Source organism: Acyrthosiphon pisum, chromosome X, assembly GCF_005508785.2.
Source record: "Acyrthosiphon pisum isolate AL4f chromosome X, pea_aphid_22Mar2018_4r6ur, whole genome shotgun sequence".
NCBI classification, from domain to species: domain Eukaryota; kingdom Metazoa; phylum Arthropoda; class Insecta; order Hemiptera; family Aphididae; genus Acyrthosiphon; species Acyrthosiphon pisum.
The window spans coordinates 72,713,609-72,737,603 of NC_042493.1; the positions used below are offsets into that span (position 1 = coordinate 72,713,609).

Genomic DNA, 23,995 nt, shown 5'->3' on the forward strand with positions numbered 1-23,995 from the left:
ATAAATAAATATTAATTTATACTGTAGACTGTAGCCAATGGCAACTATTTAAAAAATAAATAAAAATAAAATTTCCAATTTCCATCGCGAACCTCAAGATCCCTGTTTGAGCACCTCTTTAAAATGCAAATTTTGAAAAATCCTTTCTTAGTGCGCCTATACATAGTAATAAGAACATTTACTGAAAATTTCATATCCATAGCTTCAGCAGTTCCGGCTAAGCGATGATGAATCACCCAGGACAAGTCTTTTTATATATAAAAGATGTAATAATATAAACATTAATACAACAAATAGTGGCTTAACACAGAGTCAATAAATTTGAATCGATCATAAACAGAATAGCATAGTAACCAAATATTTGTATGAAAAACGATTGCACGTTAAATAAATTATTTATTTATAGAAGCTGACTGACGACACACCCCTGGACAGATGGATAAGAAATCATACACCTGCGATGTATGTAACATGTCGTTCCATGTAAGTAGTAGTTTGACAAAACACAAGCGAATACACACTGGAGAAAAACCGTACCCATGCGATGTATGCAACAATTCGTTCTCTACCAGTGGCAGTTTGACAGTACACAAGCAAATTCACACTGGAGAAAAACCATACGCGTGCGATGTATGCAACAAGTCGTTCTCTACCAATGGCAGTTTGACAGTACACAAGCGAATTCACACTGGAGAAAAACCATACGCGTGCGATATATGCGATAAGTCGTTCTCTACCAGTGGCAGTTTGACAGTTCACAAGCGAATGCACACTGGAGAAAAACCCTACGCATGCGATGTATGCGACAAGTCATTCTCTACCAGTAGCAGTTTGACAAAACACAAGCGAATACACACTGGAGAAAAACCGTACCCATGCGATGTATGCAACAGTTCGTTCTCTGGTAGCAGTGATTTTACGAGACATCGACGAATACACACTGGTGAAAAACCGTTCTCATGCGATGTATGTGACAAATCATTCTATCAAAGTAGCAATTTGACGAGACATCGACGGATACACACTAGTGAAAAACCGTGTGGTCAAAGCGTTAATTTTCTCATGTAAATAGTTGTTTCTTAATACTTAATTGCCGATTTAGCATAGCATATGCATAAATAAATACTACATTTATTATGGTTTTCAATGTTTAAAATACAAAGAAGTTTTAAATTTTCTAGAATACCGAAATCTAACAAATTTGCTGTATAAAATACTAGCTTGCTGTGTCCAACGCGCTCCGCCGCCGTTGATAGTTGTTTGCAAATAGCGGGGCTGTTGGCCATGCAGTCGTGCATAAGATTTATTTGTTTTATAATATATATGAATTATATTTCAGCTAAAGTATGAATAAATCAGTCAGGTAGGATAATTACAAAATAAACTTGAACTTAAGCTTATAGGGTGGTCCGCGTTGTACTCTTCCATTAGAAAAAATAAAAAAATGGGATGAGTAGTTTCAGAGAACCTTCGACACAAAGATTCCATTTTCACATATATTATTTAGCGTATCTTTAGCGCGTAAATATATAAATATAGAATCATAGATATATTTAGATTGATGAATTTTACTTCTCGGGAAAATTAATATGTTCACGCCGATATAACACACACAAAAGAAAGATGGTCATGGTTGCAGGTAGTCTCAAACCCAGAGGTTCTATAGATACTACCGTGATTGGTCACAAGAATACCCGAAATACCGCATGCAATTATACGTAAGTAGATCAGCTTTGTTTTTTAATTTTTTAACAATTTTTTACTTATTTTTCATAATCAAAAGTTGTAACAGTAAAAAAAATGGTGAATAGTGTAGATTTGTATGCGTTACATAAAACCAGGACTTGCTTTCATAGTATAGATTGTGATTATTTCATACTTTTTGACAAACCTAAACATTTAAATTGTTAAAAAGTCGATGTCGCTCTGCTGTGCAGTAGGTTACAAATGGGTAAATGGATAATGGATTATATTAAACTTGAATTCAAAGGTATAATATCATGGTATAAGAAAAACGATTCTAAGTGGAGATGGTACTTTGTCAGTCTGGATTTTTTATTATTATTAAATAATGGATTATTATTTAATATAGCCATTAAAGTTGAATAAATATTAAAATATTATTATTTTTTGTAAGTTGTCGGTAGTTTTTCCCGTGGCAATAAATAACTATTGAGAAAATCAAAACATCACCTTTCTAAAGTACCATCTTGATCCAATTTGCTTAAAGATAAGGTAATATTATATTACCTTATCTTTTTAAACTTTCTTTAAATTAATCTACATCTCTTGATTTGGATTTGTAGCTTGTTTCTATTGAATTTATAACACGCCATAAAAAGATGCAACTGCACGGGAATCCGTCTTTAGTAATATATGTTGAAATAGAAACACTCATTTCTGGTAGAAATTTTGTATACAGGATAAAAAAAAAAGCCATTGTAAAACCACTAGCTTCGTCGCTCCGCTCAGAATCTAAGAACAATTAAAAATATTCAAGCATCTATAATTAGATTAAAAAGAGTCAAAATATTTTGAAAATTTTATCTTGTATGGAAATTGGTCGTATTATAAACATTTTGTAATCATTTTAACTAGCTCTATATACGGTTATTTATTTACAAAAAAATAAAATCAATTTGGTTGAAAACTGCTTTTGCTTAAAAATACCCGTCTTCATTCAATTGTTTTTGGTTTTCTCGACGCTTTTGAAAAACACTGGATTCTTCAATCTTGACTCAACTATATACGTTTATACAAACAAAAAAAAAAAAACCACTGTTGTATTTTGCCATCCAGATTAAGTACTTTTCCTGTGGATTTTTCCGATATTCGAATAGTTATTCTGCTATTTGAGGTGGATACAAATCCAATAAATAAGAGAGAATTACAATTGGTCAAGCAGTTCTTGAGTTAAAGATGGTGTAACGAACCTGTTTTTGTTTTATTTATGTAAGATATACATTACAAATACAACTCTATTATCGATTAGACTTTCGGTTAAAACTGATTAAATTATACTTCTGCCAACTATATCTATATCTCAGTGTTTGGCAAGTTCCTTGTAAAAAGGAATTCGTTCCTTTGGAAAATGAACGAGTTCCTTTTTTAGTTCCAAATAAAATAGAAATTCTTATTTAATCATTAATGTTTTTATATTCGTATTATGCATACTTCTTTAATTTTAACTTATAATAAAAACTACAAGTAGGTACATAATTTATATGTTTATGCAATTTATTATTATATATTTTGAGATTTTCTTCAAAATTAAATTTTCGGCTAACGTATGTCGATTGTCTTAACGTCGATACTCGATAACAATCACTAATTAGGAATATGTATTATACAAAAAATATATTTTAAATTAAATTATTACATTCTTATCTGTGTAAATTATTGGAACTAGAAAAGAACGAACAATTTTGTTATTTTTCCTTAAAAAAAAAACTAGTTCATTTTATCGTTCTTTTTTTATAAAAAGGAATTCGTTCCAGGAATCCGTTCCTTTGAACTCGTTCCTTCCAAATACTGCTATATCTATACTTCTATATTATTATTAAGAGGAAATAATTGCATGTAACGAATAAACTCAAAAACAACAGCAACTATTTAAAAAATCCTTCACCATTAGAATACTACTTTATCCCTCAGCAACATAAGCTATATATATATTATTACAAAAAATTAGGGACCCCTGTTAAAACTTCAATAATGTCCCTTTTTTGTATGTACACTTATATTTCAAAAAGTAATCAACGGATTTTAATATGACTTCACTAATAGATCGGTTGAGTCACGGGGAAGGTTTTAATATATAATTTATTTTGGAAAAACTAATTGGATGGACTAAAATAACAACATTATATATATATATAAGAATGCATTTTTGTCTGTGTATTCTTTATGCATTTATAAGCGGCTGGACCGATTTTTATGATATTTTTTGTGTTTTTGAGTGGTGCTCTGGATGATTTAGATTCACAATAGATCCATACCGGGGAGGTACTCAAACAGGGATTTTGAGATTTACGATGGAACTTTTTATTTATAAATGGTTATTATTACTTATAGTTATTAGAAATAATAGTTGGTAGAAATTAGTATTTTATTTGTATATCGGTTGCATTGGTTAATCAGGCACATCAAACATGCTTCAATCAAATGTTCACACAATGCCTACTTGTTATGCTGTCTCACATTGTCCGCGATCTGACGTATAGTCGGATTGCCTACAGGGTTTGCCAACTTGCACTTCAGAGAGTTACATCCAAAATCACATTTTTTTTTAAGAGTTGAATATTTTTACGGGCAATGAAGAACGCGGAATCAGCTATATTGTAATAATAGGTATATATGGCATATACATTTTGTACAAATATATTTATTAATAAATACAAATCTTTGGCCTGGTCAACGTTGGGTAGGACAACTATAGTAATTGTATAAGTTGATATTATTAATAGGTATCATATTGGTACTTATATATTCAAGGCTGGGCCAGTTGATGATATTTTTTAATTCAGTTAAGTTAAGTAAAGCAATTTATTTCAATTAAATAAAAGTTAAGTTAATAGACACTTTTAATACATCAATTAAGTTTAAATAATTAATTCTGTTAACTTAACTTAATTTCAATTAATAAGTTAAGTAAATAATAATAAAAAAAATGCATTATGGCCTATGGGGTATAATTTAATAAAATAAGTGATATTAACTTGAATATTAATCATCATTCATAGGTATGTTAATATTCAAACAATCTGTGATAAACATTAATTTATTGATAAAGAATAATTAATAACTAATGAGTAATGATTAGGTATTATGATTTATGAATATAATTCGTGGCATCTATATCTTCATACGGGCAACTAATGTTACCCCTATTATAAATATTATAACTTATAAATATTTATATAGTATTAATAATTACACCACATGGTGGATGACAGATGGTGTACAAAAATATTCTATAAACGTTGGAATAATATATCATTAATATTTTACGTACCACCAATAATTGGCACTAGTTGTATTGTTTTCGAAACAAAAGACTGTACAGTGTACATACTGTAACTTTACTGTGAGCAGTGGCGCCGAAGTTTTTAAAATGTGGTCGGGCAATTTTAAAACTTCCCGGCCTCAATATCTTAATTACTTAATATAGAGGTACCCTGATATACATTTATTCATAATCACGTTTTAAATATACTCATGCTCATAATAAAGTTCTGAAGTAAATAAATTATGGCCGGCCGTCCACATTTTTCAAGAAAGTGGTCGGGCCACGGCCCGACGTCAGCATGGACTTCGGCGCCACTGACTGTGAGGTTAACCTAAATAGGATGGATGTCAGTTATTTTAATGGTGTAATGTTAATCGTCAGATAGTCACTGAGTTGGTGGTTATATTTAAAAAAATTAAACGAAGTTGTTGACAAAAGAGACCTGTATATTATTTGTACCAACTCATCCTATTAATATTTTAAATTATTGTGTTAAAAATGCAAAAAAGTAAATTGAACAATAATTGTTCTTTTAATAAGCACTAAATATCAAATAAATCGGGTGCTGGAGGTCCGATCAAGACTGTTCAAGAACAGAGAAAAAATATCTCAGTTGATAACCATCGTTAGGTTCATCATTATTATATTATAATGATGATTGATGATAACAATCGATAATATTCAAAAAGAATAATAACCAATTAAAAAAAGGTTTGCGACGTTTGGGTGGAAAAAAATGCAATTTGCAATATATGGGTATATTATTATTATAGTGGGTCATCGTGGTTCGAAAAAAAAAACATTTGATTTATTTTTATTTCGATTTTTTATAAGCACTATTTTTATTATTTTTTATTTTTGTCATAATAATATAGGTATGTTCCGGTTTACTTGCTTCTCGGTGTCTAGGGGCACAACCAATAATTTATATTACAGATATATAAATATATGTTCCAGAAAAAAGTCGAATTAGGACGAACCTATATTACCTATATTATATAATTTAATATAAGTATTATATTTCTGATATCTATTATATTTATTCGAATTAATCCGCTATTAGTAAAAACGAAAATATAACGTTTTGATATTCGAGTAAATAAGGACATCATAATTTATCTACGTGTGAAAGTTTGCTGTTCGTTTAATTTTGATAAACAAATTTTAATTTTAAAACTTCCTAGTTATTTGTATGAAATTCATATAACTGAGTAACTACCTATGAATTTCGTTTTTTAAAATGTTCTTTTAATTTTTTTTAACAGAATCATATTATTAGAAGATAAAAATAAATTAGAATCCATTTTTATAATTTTCTGAGCTGAATTTTTCAATTAGATTTATTCCATTGATTATTAAAATGAATTTAATATCTATATAAGTACAAACCATTTGCAGATGTGTGTAATCATCAAAATCTTTTTCATACATAACAATTTTTAACAATCTACTCATTTTGTAAGAAATAATTTATTTCAACACAATAATGTATAAACAATTATTATTTTAATTTTTTTTTAAGCTTTAGTTATAATCACGTGTTTTGGTTATTAATATTACGTTTTTAGACATCATAGAGACAATAATAATAAAAATATTATTAGTTTCATGCTACTAAATATTTTTCCTCTGCAAAGAAAATTTAGTTATCACTTATCATAGATAGTTTTCGGGTCTAGTGCAGTGAAGGAATATCTAGTAGTATGCTAATTTTTTTCTTTTTATTCTTGATATGCGTTATTATGGCAATAAACTAAGCGTTCAGAAAATAGTCTTTGTGAAAATCAATTAGAAAAAAAAAACTGTACCCAGCCAAAAACCACATCTATGATCTATGTTAACTATATAAATAAAAACTGGTAAAAAGAGTAACTAAATGTAAACGGACCAAGTATCTACCAAATTGCTTTAATATTTGACTATGACTTTAAAATATCCATAAAATGAACATAAAAGTTACTATTTTTCTTTCCTAAAACGTTATACTATAGTAAAGTGTTTTGAATAATGTTCTTTCGGAAAAAAGTATACCATCTATGCTCTTTTAAATGTATAGGAAAAACTTGTAAACCACTATTTTAACTGATAACTGATATATTTCTTAAAATAGTTTAACAATAATTCAAATATAGCCATCTTAAAAAGCAACGTTATACATTTATTGTACGCAGAATATAATTTAAACACATTTGATCGTTTATATCGTTTCATATTAGTTCGTTCTATAAGTAAGATAGTTTATTTTAAATGATTGTTTGTTTCTACTTAAAATCTAACATTTTTAAAATTGGTTTACAATCTATTTCATCATTTTCAGGGCATTTTTTTTTTGTGAACCATACAAATATGTGTATTATGGATGAGTCACGTACTACTTTATTACCAGATCCAAAACTATATAAATGATAAGTAAAATATTAAAATTGTTTTGATTGTATCTATTTTTATTTATAAAAAAATGTTAAGTCATTGGTATATTTTTTGTCAACGAAAAATTAGCACTTTGCGTCCACGTATGTTTAAACATGAATAATAATTGCTAAAAAATGATTGTTCATTTCCGTAACTCTAAATTATGTGGTCTTCTGTGTAATGAGCATTACCTATTTACCAGTACATGGCAATTTAGTTTACTATAAAACAACTTCTTTGAGATAATATTCGTATTCATATTTCATAAATACAGTAGAGTTTATACATATTTTTAGTTCTTTTTTTAAAAATAATTTGTATTTGACAGGTCATTATTTAAAAAAAAAATTTAATTAATTCAAAAAATTTTAAATTGGTATTCAAAGGGTTAACAGCGTAACAGTACCAATTAATTTAGTTTTTTCTGATATTGTGATATCTATGTGATGAATGATGATATAGTCGGATGTATTCTGAATGTATTCGACGATGACAAAATATGCAAGCAATCGACTTTTTTAAGACTCCACTTTGCATAGTCGTCAAATACAAATTTCCATTCCGGAAAATAATGACGGCGTGTCCACGACGACTGTACGTAAAAACGAGACAATAATATCTACTGTACAAAAACCATATAATATTATTATGTATAATTCTGAGTACGGTTCGTTCACGTCAGGACTTTAAATCATTTCAACGTTACCCATTTCGTATAATTAAAGTGAATTAAACATGCATGATATATTATTAGTACCTGCTGCAATCGTATTTTTGTTGTTCTCGTTACAACTTTATTTTTTCATGTCAGATAACGAATTTTAGCATCGCAAATACTATGCTTATTCGTCAAAATAATGTTAAATAACAATATGTAAACTGAATAACTTATACGCTCTCGCCCATCGTTATTAGTTATTAAAAAAACGTTATAACTGTGGATCTTTGATCAATTGTTATACATAAATAATATTTATGTATAATATTATGTATATTATAAATATATCATAATTATTTAGGTAGGTAAATAAATACATTTTATTTGAAAAAAACATCGGTTTAAAATTTTAAATCGTTAAGATAAATTTTCCATATAGCTGAAAAGTTTCCACTAGGTAAATATATATTAATTATGATTTAGTATTGAAAGCTTATTATAAATGTCCATAACAAATAAATTACATAATAAACGCGTTATGTTGGTTGGGCGCATACTAATTACTTCCGAAATTATAACTAGTAGGTATGCGTCCGAAAATGAGAAAAATAAAAGGATGCAAATTATGGTTATATACAAGAATATTTATAAAAAATGTGAATGAGATTAGAAGTGGTTTAAGACCAGTAATTTTTAATATAGCTCTAGTATCAGCCATGACTCATAAGAGATACCTTGTTGTCGTATGTAGCAGAAATCCGAATGGAAAACCTTACAGAGTAATGGTGTGCCATAGTTATATTGCATTCATGAATAGTATGGGCTACAATACAGGTAGATGAAGGTAAATTGGCTAAATCTGAACGAAAGATCCTTAGAAGTATATTTAAACAAAAAAGAAACATTGGTGGTGTATACGAGAAAGGACAAACCAAGAAAAAGAGTTACTTTACGGATAAACAAATATAGTTGGTGTCCTCAGAAGTACTATCCTAAGCCACACATATATGACAGCACCAGTATGGTATAGTAGAATAAAATAATAATAAAGGGGAGGGGGTAACTAGTTAAGGAGAATAGTAGATGTAAAATATTTATTGACGATCCATAAGTTTAATGCTTATAAAAAGAATTTCTGTTGTGTGTACCTATATGATTTTACTCTACTACAAAATACTGTTATACTTATGATGAGACATAGGGTTAATATTTTCAATTTAAATAGTTGTAAATGTGGTATTACTTACGTTGATTATACACCCTTGTGAACTTAATGATGCAATGATAACAATCAACTTTTAAAACAGTCTAATAAATTTGTTAGTGAGTTGTTAGAGATTGTTAGACAACTTTCAAAGTATGTTAGACTTTATTTTTGACGCTAGACCACTTTCATTTATTGCACTGCTAACTTCATGGCAGCAGTACAAAAGTTTGTTAGAACATTTTTTTTACGCTCAAACGACGTATAACGACTTGTTAGAGATTGTTAGACAACTTTTAAAGTTTGTTAGACTTTATTTTTGACACTAGAATTTTTTTACTTTTGCACTTCTATCTTCAGCAGTACAAAAGTTTGTTACAACATTTTTTTCACTCGAACGACGCATAATGACTTGTTAGAGATTGTTAGACAACTTTTGTACTGCTGCAGATAGCAGTGCAAAACTAAAAAAAATCTAGCGTCAAAAAGAAAGTCTAACAAACTTTGAAAGTTGTCTAACAATCTCTAACAAGTCGTTGTGCGTCGTTTGAGCGAAAAAAAAATGTTCTAACAAACTTTTGTACTGCTGCCGTGAAGTTAGCAGTGCAATAAATGAAAGTGGTCTAGCGTCGAAAATAAAGTCTAACAAACTTTGAAAGTTGTCAAACAATCAAGTTTTCTCGGTTAATCTTGATTCTATGTGCCTTATTATTGCAATATTTGATTAACCATGTAAGTAGTCTATAACTTCTACGATTTCATGTAGGTATGATATTTTATAAGATCTGAGACTTATTGAAATAATATGATGTTATTTATAATAATATACTATTATATAATTAAATAACTTCTCATGATAACCTAATAATTGTTTGTAACACGCCTATGATGTTTAATAGTCGTAGGTGGAAGTATTCAGCTACGATATTTGTCAAGTATTTGAATCTTACGGTATATTTAAAATACGAATATTTCAAGGAAATTTCGATGTAGATATTCTTTTGAATAAGACTGAAGAGAGTTCCGATAATATTGTATCGTATATATATTCTAAGTCCAATCTTTAGGAGAAACGACGTTTAAATGGGGTTATTTGTACCTAGTAATCTTGGATGGAAGTATTCAGGGTATTTGTTAAGCAAGTATGTAGATTTTCGTGGTATATTTAAATCACTAATATTTCAAGGAAAATTGCAGTTAGACATTCTTTCGAATAAGACTGAAGAGAGTTCCGATAATATTGTATTATAAATATAATATTTTAATTCCATTACTTAGGAAAGACGGAATTTGAATGATGTTTTTTTTTTTACGGAAAAGAGTAAACAGAGATTGTATATGTTATGGAAAGAGTCGTAGGTATGGGAAGTTCATAAATATTATAACGGTTTGTTTATTTGCGAAAGATCATAAAATGTGAATTTTAAACCAATAAGACCATACCTGGTGTATTAAATCAATACAATAGAAAAATTTATTTTTAAAAGAAAGAACGAACGATAGAAAGTTAATCTTTTGAAAATAAAATAAAAATGTGTATGTGGCTCTGGTGTTGAATCGCGAAGGTCTTGTGTACTGGTCCAAGTCTGAAGATGCACTGCTCTTTGTAGAGTTGCATTGTGCTTATAGAAATATACGCTGCTCTGCTTGTGGAGATGCAATGATCGGTTGGCCAATCTTACGTTGCAGTAATATAACCAGTTATGTATATCCTCATAGATCATCGCTGCGCAGCAGGTGATGTTTAAAAGTCCGCACACACTACTGCGGTAGACGGTACGGTAACGATACGGTAACGGTAACGATAAAATTGAGCTCATAGTGTTATATGAGGCAAACCACATTGTTACGATATTATCGGGTCGGTGAACGGTAGTCGCGCCGATAATCTTTGTGCGGTAAAGTTTAAAACTAAACGAATGTAATTAAATGTAGATGCACACATTGCTGCGATAAATTGCCGGTACGGTAAAAAATATCGTACCGTACTCCGATATTTTTTTAATGTTGCATGCACGATTTTTACCGTCTACCGGGCCGATAAATATTAATAGCAAAAATTTTTATCTATTTTGTAATTATGACATACATAATATGAAGGTGTTTATCTGTACAACTATATTACCATTATGGCATTAAGTGCTATATTATGTTATACGTACTACCTTACATTATTAATATTTAAATTAAGTCTTAAAATGATTATAGTAGGTATATCATAATATTGAAAATAAGTTTTTATATCAAATATACTCCTATACTCCCATTCTTCAAATGAAGGCAAAAATTAACTTAGTTAAGTTAAGTCAAGTCAACATTTAGAAAGCTATAAGTTAAGATTTAATAAACGTTATACTTCACTCTTAAAGTCTTAAGTTTAAAATTAACACCTGGAAAAATATGAACTTAACTCAATTATGTAATTACTTTTTGATTTATCCTTAAGTTAGGTAAAGCATTTTGATTAGCGTAGTACCCACCTTTAGCAATGTGTACAAAATACGTAATTAATTTATAACAATAAAAAATCTATTATTAGGTACATAATTTGTGTTCTGTACTCGTAATTATTATTTCAGTTTTTATAATAAGGTTTGTTGAGAAAAAAACCATTTAGCGTGTACACGGTAAATATTTTTGAGTAAGCGGCAAAACCGATTTTGAGTGTGCAAACTCCCTGTAATTTTTAAATACGGTTAATATTTTGTGTAAGCGGAGAATTCGTTGACAAAAAATGTGAAATCTCCCTGTAAAATGCTACACGGTAAATATTTTTGCGTGAGGCGCAAATAGGTGGATAACGAGTGTGAAATTCCCCCGTGATTTTTGTTACGGTAAAATTATTGTGTTCGAGGGGGACATCCTCCATTGAACGATATGAAATTACAGTGGTGAAAAAAAAAAGACTGTGAGCATACAAATGTATACTAATTTAACGAATTCTCATCGAATAATTTGCTTATTTTGTGGTAATTCATAAAATCTAGTTACTTGACATTTTCACCAAATAGTTAATTTATTATTTTCTATACATGATATAATTTTAAAAATATTTTATTTTTACTCGTTTTGAACAATTTATAAACATTTAAAAGTTGTCAGGTTTTTTTTCTATAAATGTCAATATAATTTTTTTTATTTAGTAAAATAGCTTAAAAATATAATACAAGGTTCTTCGTAAGTTGATCTAATATTAGTTATATAATATTTATATAATGTTGAAGATGCAAACAATTTTTTTATATATGAATTTAAAATTTAAACTTTGTCAAAATGCATTAAATTCTCCAAAATTTTCAAATTATTATGTAGTTAAAAATGAATACAATTTACAAATTGTATAGCTTATAAAAGAAAATTTCAAAAATATTATTTGTGGGTACTTTTAAAGTATATTATTATATTGTATACACTTAATGTAATTTTTCAAATCCAATTTTTTGGCGAAAATTCATTCAACCTACTGTATTACCATCTTATAGTAAAATGAATTACTTTAATAGCAATGATATATTAATATAATAAACTATACTTATGTACCTAGTTATACAGGGTATCCAACCGTCTCTGCACAAAATCGTTTTTCATATACATTGATTTTATTCTATTGAACTTAAATTTAATGCATTCATTAGAGTGACTCTTCTAGACACCTACTGGACAGCAGAGAAGTGCCATATTTTCCAAATTTTTTCTTTGTTCAACTTGTAATTTTTACGAGTTAAAAAGAAAGAAAAGTAACTGTTAACTTTAAAACTAACATGATGTTCTATATTAACTATTAACTTGACGAATAAAATAACATTAGCTAACTTGCCCAGCATTGGCTAAAGACAAGTTGGCTTTTGAATTTACTATCTGCATAATTATTAATTATGCAAATCCTTTTTTCGATGGTGCTAGTAGTATGCAACAAAAAAAGTAAATGACAAAATCTGAGCGTTAAGATTGAAAGAACGAACTACGAAAAAATATTTTAGGTTGTATTCATAAAAAACATTACACTATTATAATTCCATAGCTTTTCTTATTATTTTTTATTTTAGAACCATAGATAATAATCAAATTGCACGATTAAATTGAAATATTATAGTGTTAACGAATGTTGAGATACCTAGAATAATTAGTATGACAACAAGTTATCGTTAAAAGCTAAAACATACAATGTGAATCGTCAGACAGTTTTCTTTGAAGAAATAAGTAAAGCGAAATGAGACGTTTTCCACGGAAACACTATAATATTATTATGCAATATATACATACGTCAATATACGGAACAAATACAACTTTATGTAGTCTTATAATACGTGTTTAGAATGTTCTGCATATCATACCAGAGTTTTATTACGTTGGTTATAATTTATGTATATTGACTACCTACCGAGGTTTGACTCTCTCATGTAGTATAATTACAACAGTCATATCTAAAATAATGTTATGTTTTCTCATTCAGTTTGTTCATCGTTGATGTCTTTATTTCACATTTATTTGAACTATTAAATTTATATAACACACGAATAAAATATAATTATGTACACTAATCAGTAAGTGCTCAAATATAATATAGGAAATTAAAAATCGTGTCACAATATTCCATTTCCACACTTGAAACTGTTTAAAGAAGTGTTTCAGAGTAGTGGTATTTATTGCAGGTTAAAATACGTTATTTTTTTTTTTAATATAAAACTATAGTGCAAAGAAAATTATTTTATTGATTTTGATTTTAAATTAATAAAAATAAATATTCAAGTTATATTCAACATATTTCATTGTTATGGTAAGATTTAAATTACTGAATATAATTATTGAATGTTATAAAAATATAAGTAAAATTTCAACATTAATAGTGTTCATAAACGTAACGCTGCTATGCAAAAACGTACCACTTTTGCCTATCTGTAACACCGTCTTATAAATTCATAAAAATTAAATTAAAATATTGTCGTTGGTCTACTCGTTAGATAATTGAAAACGACAACACAATCGTAGTTCTGCAATAATTTGATCGGCCTGTATGAGTTGAACTATTGGAATTGAATACCCGCGTGTGGTAATTCAATTTCAGGACAAGTGATTTGCGACGCGTATCCGGTTATGAAATTGCGAATCACAGTAGCTGACACAATATGACTGTGATCAATATATATATTTAAAACGCTTAAATATGTTATAGTTGTCGTGAATTTGGATGGCAAAGTATTTAAATCGATAAAGACAAACATAAGCAACACTAAAATGCATCTGGATGAATATTATAATATAGGCAACTAGGCAAGGCAAGGATAAACAATTACGTCGTTGAACATAGCTGAAGTCAATTCAAACAATATCTAACGCGTATCTATAGACTACCTATATGTAAATCTATATGTTATATAAAACACAAAAAGTGTTTCTACCTACCTAGGTATAGTTATGTCCTTTATGAATTTCTAAATCGTTAGGATAAAGAAGAGGTCCAATCCGGGCAGGTTCTTAAACATGGATTTTGAGATTATTATTATTATTTTTTTTTATAAATGGTTGATATTGGTTTTTATCAGGGCTTGAAACCGTTACTAAATTAAATGTATTGGATGGCTATAAATTAAAATATAATACTAGTTATAGTTAAACATTTGGCGTGTTATACCCAAAAGGAGTTGAACAATCACAAAAACCTAGCAATGGCAAAATATTGTCAACTAGTAGGTACTATATTATATAATTATTTATTTATCATTCATTAAAAAAAACAAATTTTGGCCACCCTTCCTCACCATTGACCTTTGGTTTAATCAATTTTATACCTGCAACAAAGATCGATTAATCTTATCATATGTCAAGGAATAAAATTGCTTGCAAATCATATATTATGTAATTTCATCACCGAGTACAACTATCAAAATATTATTAATGTGGTACAATTTTATTACAGACACGAAAACAAAAATAATCACTATTTATAATATTCATTTAAAATTAATAAATAAAACCTATCATGAAATGTAATTTAAACTAATAGAGAATATTGGCATGATTAATTTATTTTTCGATTAAAATTATTAATGTGGAACTTTAAACATCTACTGATTGTGGTTTGTGATGTTGAAATAATGCTTCAAAATTTGAAAACAATTATGAACTTTAGAGCTAAAAACCAAAATACAAAATGAGAAAATTATTTTAACTGGAGTATATAAAAATGTATGAATAATGAATAATATAAAAATAATGTTTTAAAATTATTAGACTTCACCTTATATTATGTATGTATAAATTTAGATGCAAGATAAGATATTTAAAAATGTATAAATATTATTGATTTTCTTTATGACCCAAATTGTACGATCCCGAAAAAGTACAATATGTAATTATAGTAAATTTTGTAGATAATATTATTATACATAGCTATATAGGTAATTAAAAAGTTTTTATCACACGCACAGACATAACGTGACAAAGTTAAAATATTATTACAATAATATGTTTATTTACTGTATATAGGTACTGTCAATAAATTATTAAGATACCATGTATATATTGTTTGTACTTGAAACCACGATGATAGATAATAATATTACGGTAGCGTTACGATCCTTGTTACAACGGCGTCAAATGATCTTATCAAATTGTACAAAAACCTGCTAACTGCTAAAGTTCGTCCAGTGGAACCTGTGGTATACTATACTATGTACTTAATGTATACCTCCTTTGACTTGGTATATGCCCATAGTACATCATAGGTTTTGTTGGGTATTTGTATAATTTTATAAGAACATTTAACGCCTTTTCTACCCTCATGCTACTATTATTAACTATTATTATATCAACTTGGTAACAGATAGATTAGCTTAAAAACGATTGGTAATAATAAATAAACAAAAAAAATTGGTGTTTATAATACTTGACAAGACTGTTAAATAAACTGTAAAACAACTATAAGTGTGCGAAAATTAAACATAACGCGTATTCAAACAACCAACCACGTACCACATTATAATATGTAATATATATTAGCCAAGTGTGGGAGCTAAATACCACCAAAGTACAATTTGTCACACAGGTGTAACTAATATTCATAAGTCAAAACAAACACAAACATTCTCTTAGTCATTATAAAGTCTGAATATTCAAATTTTCATAATTATATATCATGTTTTTATAACTTTGTATCAATGAGTTACGTGTGATATTTTATCACATTATTCTTGGTACATACAAAGCAAAGAGAATGCTTAATTCAAAACTGAAAATTAATTCATCTTAGTTATAAATAAATGTCACGAGTAAGAATTACTTTTAAATATCGCCGTGTATAACATTAGGTATGCAAATATATAATATACCAACCAAATAATATTGTATCCAACTTTTATGGTAAAAAAGTGACTTTTGTCATACGATATAAGTTATCACGTTTTGTTTGAGGTATTATGTTATCCAGTAGTGTATTCCCAAGTTTATAGTTTATACAGAACTATAATATTATTATGTTCAAGTTTACTTCAAAGTTTAATAAAAAGTTCCTTTCAACATACAAGAGTAGCTTATATTATTATAATAATTGTAACATATTATGACATTGCTACAGTAAAATGGTTTTAATTTAAATCTTCACATGTAAGATTTAAAAAAATAATTAATTGGTGTTAGAACCAATTGTTTATTCTTCTATTACAAAATATTTATTTTTTATCAGCACAGTCTTAAAGCATTAACAGTTTTATCAATCTATTGTAAAATTATAAGCTTTTATTTTATTGTTATATTATATATATATTTAAATTTCGATAGCTATCATGTTACTCGAAATTCTTGCGCTTACAAGCCATGGTCGGTCGGACAAACACTTTTTTAATCAAGCAACTAAAAAAGACGTAATCACTATTGTCTGATACATTATTTCTCATCACCTAACACAGCTGACTGAAGGACAGAGAACCTACACATAACCCGACGATTGGTTACCGTTGTGTAATGACATAATGGACTACGGTTTTCAGCGATGTAGCCAGCCGAATACTGTGGGTATGTTATGTGGACGACGCGTTTTCGTTGTAGTACAATATGTTTAGGTACAATCATATTTTATAGATCGATCAGTTGAAGTTTCAGAGGCCACCCCACATTATATATTATTATTATATCGATAGTAGGTTTAAAATGATTTATCGATTGTGGATTTATGAATCACCGACCGGAAGCCAGCGGCACAGTCTAACGTGCAGGGATCTCTTGAACGCCGGGCCTTTTTCATACCATAGTGCTATACATCCGATGGCCATTTTGGATTCACATAATAATATGTCCCATAGAAATAACATTATTTAGTGCCTATATATTATTATAATAATATATTGACATTATACCAACTCGACCGGAAACGACGAAGGCATAGTCTTTTTTCACACCCTTTACAGTCCCCTGATGCCGGAAAACCATATTCACATCCAGTCCACAAGATATTCATCGGGAATATATATTTTTTTATAATATAGTCGTCTGAATTAAATAACGACACCTTTTCGTTTCGATTACGTTTAAAAAATATAATATTTTACCTAGGTAATACGTATTCTATAGTAAATCATATTTAATCGTATCTGCAATATTTCCATTTTAAGAATATTATTAGAATGCATATAGGTAGTGTTTTTTAATTTGTTTTTTACACACACGTCAAATAAATTAAATCTTTTTTTTTTTTTATTAGGAATAAGCATCGGCAGCGATGGCCACTGGCTGACATTTGATAATTAACAATGATTTATATAAGATTAGTTATTACAATGATTTTGTTTATACATTACATATTATTATCATTAATTTTTTACAGTAAATTTTCGATTTGAATATCTTTGATGAAGCTTAGAGTCTTTATGATGATTTCTTCGTTCGGGCCAAGTGATTCATATAGATGTTCTGGAATGTTATGTTTACTTCTGGCGGCTTCAGTTTGTCTGCATTCGACAAAAATGTGTTTGATTGTCAGGTGGACTCCACATGATGCGCATTCTGTTTGTTCTTCTCGGTTCATTAGGTAGCCGTGTGTGTAGCGAGTGTGGCCTATTCTAAGTCTTGTTAACATTACTTCGTCTTTTCTATTTAGATTTGCAGTGTTTTTCCAACGTTCTGTTGTACGCTTTATTTCGCTGAGCTTAGTTACTTTTCTTCTCCATTTGAATGACCATTTTTTTTAATTGCAGAATTAATACATCTTAGCGTGTCTTCATAAGTGCAAAGTTTTTCGTTTATTATTGCCATCACATTATTGGCTGCTTCTTTTGCTAGGCAATCTGCTTTTTCATTTCCTTCTATGTTACTGTGTCCTGTTATCCAGACAATGGTTGTTTTGTTTTCGTAGTTATTTACTGATTCTATTATTTTTGATTTAAGACTGTTGATGTTTTCATGGCTGCTTAAGCACTTTACAGAGCTTAATGAAGGTGAATATGACATAGTTATTGGGTGGTTGAGAGTTTTTTATGTATTCTATAGCAGTGTATATTGCTAACATTTCGGCAGAAAATATGCTGCAATTATTGCTTATTTTTTATTTTTTTTTTAAAATTAGGAGCGATAATGACTATACCAGCATCATTTTAAGTTTTTGACGCATCAGTATAAATATGCTTAAAATTGAGAAATTCTTCACTTAGTTCATACAATAGTTGCTTATTATAGGAGGTTTATGTTGTACTTTTTTTCTTATTATTGGCTAATGATGTATTCAGAGATATTTTTTGATTTGTCCATGGTGGGGTGTTGGATACTTCATAATTTGTTATGTAATTTAGATTGATTTGGTGATTTATTGAAAGTTTATTTATTCTTCTGTACATCGGTTGTTTTAGATTGATGTTGTTGTTAAATGTATTATTAAATCGGAGATCGAATATTATTTTGTAAGTAGATTTATGGTTATGCATTGCATTTAGAGCAGCAAATTTGAGTAGTAATTTGTGTCTTCTGTATTTTAAGGGTAGTTCACCGGCAATTAAATATAATTTTTCTATTGGGCTACTTTTGAATGCTCCTATGCTTAATCTTATGCCCGCATTGTGTATTATGTCTAATGTTTTAACTTTTAAGTATTGATTTTTTCGCTGTACTGTAAAATATTGAGCCATAATCTATTACTGATCTGATAAGTAAATTGTGGATTAGAAGTAGTGTTTCTGTGTCTGCTCCCCAGTGTATATTTGCTAGCATTTTTATTATATTTAGTCTGTTTTTCGCGTTTATTTTTACGTTATTTATGTGAGTGTTCCATATGAGTTTTTCATCAAAAGTTAGTCCTAATACCTTCATTGTTTTAGTGTATTGTATAGGTTCATTATCTAGTGTAACATTCGGTTTTATTAGGTTTTTACCATTAGTAAATATAATGTGGCGGCAGACAATACACGAGGAATGCATGGAAGGAAGTGGCACAATGGAGTGATGGTACAGTTTAAGTATGGGGCCGGAGTCCCTGTGGTCTGATCGGTCTGGTGCAATGACCACAGGGCGCAATTACAATTCAGGCTGAACTTAAAAATACTTAAAACTACGGCAGGTGAAAGTCCCGTCCGGTGAGCATTGCAGTCCGACGACCTGGAGCGGCCACTCACACAACGCACTGGGTTGCTGGCGGACTTACGCGCTTGACTCTGGCACTAGTCCCGAACTCGGGCAAGGAGATGGATTCCCCACGAAGGCTGGTAGGAATGACGTGATAATATAATATAATATGAACTCACTCGATTGCCTGTGGTTGCCTAAATGACAAGCACGAAATGTGGCAGGACGTCGGAGGTGGATGTTGACGCAATGTCAACGACGGGCGATGATCCAATAACAAAACACTGCATGCGAGTTGAAGTTGTCGCAATGGCGTGTACAGAGATTTTATTGATTTTTAAAACCGATACAATAGAAAGTAAATAGAACGTCTCGTGTATATAATATAATACGACGAGACGAGCGAACGAGTAGGTAGAACAAGATCCGAATGAATACGGCAATAATAATAAAGAAATTGATATCATTAACAACGATATCAATTGTACATAATAATTAATTTAAATAATGATAATAGGAAGATAGATAGGAGTAATTATAATGGCGCACGCTCGGAGAGGAAAACAGATAATACCAATCACCGCACGGGCACGCGGAGGTTCAGTCGTGGACCTTTGATCGCGGCGACGTGGACGATAATATGATTTACGATGTGTCGTAACAATGTCTGATCCAAATGTAACTGTCGTCAGCAAAAAGGAACATTTTGGTAGGTTTTGGTATTTGTTGGATCATATTGTTAATTGCAACTAAAAATAGTGACGTGCTGATGGGCGAACCTTGTGGTATTCCATTTTTAAGTATATATTGGTTTGAATAAAGTTCGTTGATGGCAACTTTGAATGTTCTGTCGTTTAAAAAATTGTTTATTAAGTATATTATATTTCCAGAAAGTCCCCAATTTTGTAGTTGTTTGATAATCCTATACCTCCATGTTGTATCGAATGCATTTTTGATATCTAAACTGAGTAATGGTAGATGCTGTTTGCATGCTAACGCTTCGCAGATATCTGTCTCTATTGCTGTATGGCAATCTTGTGTTGACCGGTTTTTCCGAAATCCATTATGTTCTTCGGCTAAGAGTTTGTTTTTTTCCAGGTACCACATTAATCGTTGATCTATTATATCTTCGAAGATTTTGCTGAGTGTACATAACAGAGATATTGGGGGGTAACTTTGAGCTTCATATTTGTTTGAGTTAGGTTTCTGGATTGGCATGATTATTGCTTGTCTCCATTGCTTTGGGAGGATGTGCTGTGTCCATAATTTGTTATAAAGATTTAAGAGGTAATCAATACGGATTGTGGGCAATTTTTTTAAAAATATGAACGGTATATCATCAGGGCCGCAGCTGTTGCTCTTTTTTTTGTTGAGCGTGTGTAGTATTTCTTGTAATGTTATTTCTTCATTTATATTTTGAGTGTCTTCGTTTTGATTATTTGTAAATATTATCGTTTCGTTTTCTTCGTTTGGGTAGTAATTTTTGATCTCCGGGTTTTGGTTGTTGCTTTCATCATATAATTGATTTCCTAAAACGTTGCTTATTTTGAAATCATCTGTTATTGTTTGATCGTTTAATTTAAGTGCTTTTATTTGCGATACTTTTTGAATTCCTTTTATGGAACGGATTTTATTCAAAATTACTGCAGGGTTTTCAGTGGTAGTTATTGTTGACGTGTATTCTTTCCAAGATCTTTTTTTATGTTATGTTATTAGATCGATTAGTTGTTTGATTTTCCTGTATTTGTTGAGAGCTTTGTTTTTGATTTGTATTATGTTATTGCATTCTTCCGTCCACCAAGGTACTGGTTTTTTGTTTCCTCTATATGTATTTTTTTTTTTCATTCCAGCGTTATGTATTACTTCTGTGAAATTTTCAACAATTTCGTTTATGTTTTTATTATCAAGTGGGGCACATTTTTCAAGTTCAAGTTGAATTGTACTTTAAAATGATTCCCAATCAGGATTCTTTAAGTTCCATTTCTCCTTGCATTTATATGTTAAAGAGCGATCTCTGTTTTGGATTTTTATGATAATAGGCCAGTGGTCACTATTATATAATTCTTGTTCCACCTCCCATTCGAGATTGGTTGATATATTTACTGATGAAAAAGATAGGTCTATTGCAGATAAGGATCGATTCGTGGCTTTGAAATGTGTAGGACTTCCGTCATTGAGTAGTGTGATATAATTATAGTCAAGTATTTTTTCTATTTTTTTCCCTCTGATATCGATATGAGTGCTTCCCCATAAAGTGTTATGACTATTAAAATCGTCGGTTATTATGTAAGATTAAGGTAGTTGATTAATTATATTTTCTATATTTTCAGTTTCAAAATCGTGTTGGTTTGGAAGATATTGTAACCTTTAAGTTCAGCGATGTGGTTTTCCGAGAAATTTGTTTCTTATAGGCAAATTACTAGTGAGGAATATTTGTGAATTAATCTTTTGAGGTCATCGATTTTTCTATGGAATCCATTAATGTTCCATTGTAATATATTATGATCTGTGTTTATATTGTTTAATTTTATTTCATGCATGCAAATATTGTATTGGGTATGCATATGATATTGTTATTTACGTATGTTTTGAGTGTATATATTTAATATTGTTTATATGTTACGATGTAGTTAATTACCTCATTAATCTGATGTGCGATTAATGGATGACGAAAAGTCTTCCGTTTCTGGGTTGGCGATTTCGTGATTATCTAGATCAATAATTGTTTTTAATAATTTATTTGATAAGCGTGTTGATCTGTTTTTCAAGCGTTGCGTTTTAATTGACGGTCTGACCGTCTTTATCATGTTTAGTAAGGATTTGGCGTCTGTTCCATATTGTTTGCAGATTTCGATGGGGTCTGCGTTACCTTGTGTATTTATTATTATATTCTTAAGTTGGTCAAAATCTATATATCTAGGTCTTTATTATTTTCCATTATATTTCTGTCTGGTTTAATAGATTGTTTTATGTTGTCGGCAATTTCTTCTGTTGAATTTGATCTCACTAGTGTTTTGGCTTTTTTGATAATTTGTTCTTTCTGAATTTTCGTTGCAGCAGATGTAGTATTAATTTGTTTTTTCTTTTAAGGTGGGCTTTATGCTGCTTTTATTAATTATGCTAATTGGTTCATGTGTGAGGTGGGACGAAGTGGAGATCGATACTGCTCTTTTAATACCTCTGTATGGATTGTGCTTCTGTTGGGTCAATGTCCATAACTAAATTGTCGTTATTAATTAGGTCATTATTACCTGTATTTTCAGTGGGTGCAACTGGTTCTATGTTATCTGCCAAATTGTTATTAACGGAGTCGACTGACGGCTCGCTAATGTCTTCACTATTATCTACCTTATTATCGGTCTGTGATTCGATGTTATACGGGCATTTTGATGCTACATGACCAGTCATCTTGCAATTAAAGCAGGTTACTTGATCATCGGAGATAAATATACGGTAGTTTGTTCCGTCATGATTTATAAGTAAGGAGCTGGGCATTTTGGGTGAATCTTCTGCTTTAGTAAATAATTGTCTTCTAAAGCTTAGTATGTGGGAGTATCCTTCTAGTTGTATACAAGCTTTGAGGCAGGTGATGGGGCTAGTGGGAATAATATTCTGATAACGTAGGGCTTCTAGTATAGTACTGTTTGGAATATTATTGTATACATTTGCTAATATGAATCGCTTATCAGGGTTGTATAAATGGCGAATATGAATTAATTAATTTTGTATTTCAATTGTAGTAAACCCAAAAGCTATAATATTGTTTTAAATAAAATAATATAGAATAAATAATTTATACATACAGTATAATTTATTTGTAGTAATGTAGGTATTAATACGGAATATAAAGCCTAAATAACAGGAAACGTAGGCCAAAGGCGAAAACAACAAGTTGTTATAGCTAGTCACACATTAATGAAATTCAGCAATATTAGGGATGTATTAATACCCACAGCTATAATATAATATTAAACAATATCATGTAGATATTATACATTTAGTATAATTTATAATAGGTAATGTAGGCATATAACAGGAAGTGTAGATCAGAGGTGAAAACAACAAGTTGTTTTACCTAGTTCCACAATAATGCAATTCGACATTACTAGGGAAGTAATATTAGAATATAGCTATCACGCCACTAGTACGTCATTGTTAGAACCCACAT

At 29.7% G+C, this 23,995-nt stretch overlaps 1 protein-coding gene across 1 annotated transcript in view; it reads left to right on the top strand.

The window, feature by feature from the left end:
- The first annotated feature begins 471 nt into the window (after positions 1–471).
- Positions 472–23,995, top strand: part of LOC100165760 (zinc finger protein 271-like) — a 103,278-nt gene continuing 79,754 nt past the window's right edge. The window contains exon 1 of the mRNA XM_029485243.1: positions 472–966. Coding sequence (XP_029341103.1) covers positions 472–966 — 495 coding nt within the window. The remainder of the gene's footprint in view (positions 967–23,995) is intronic.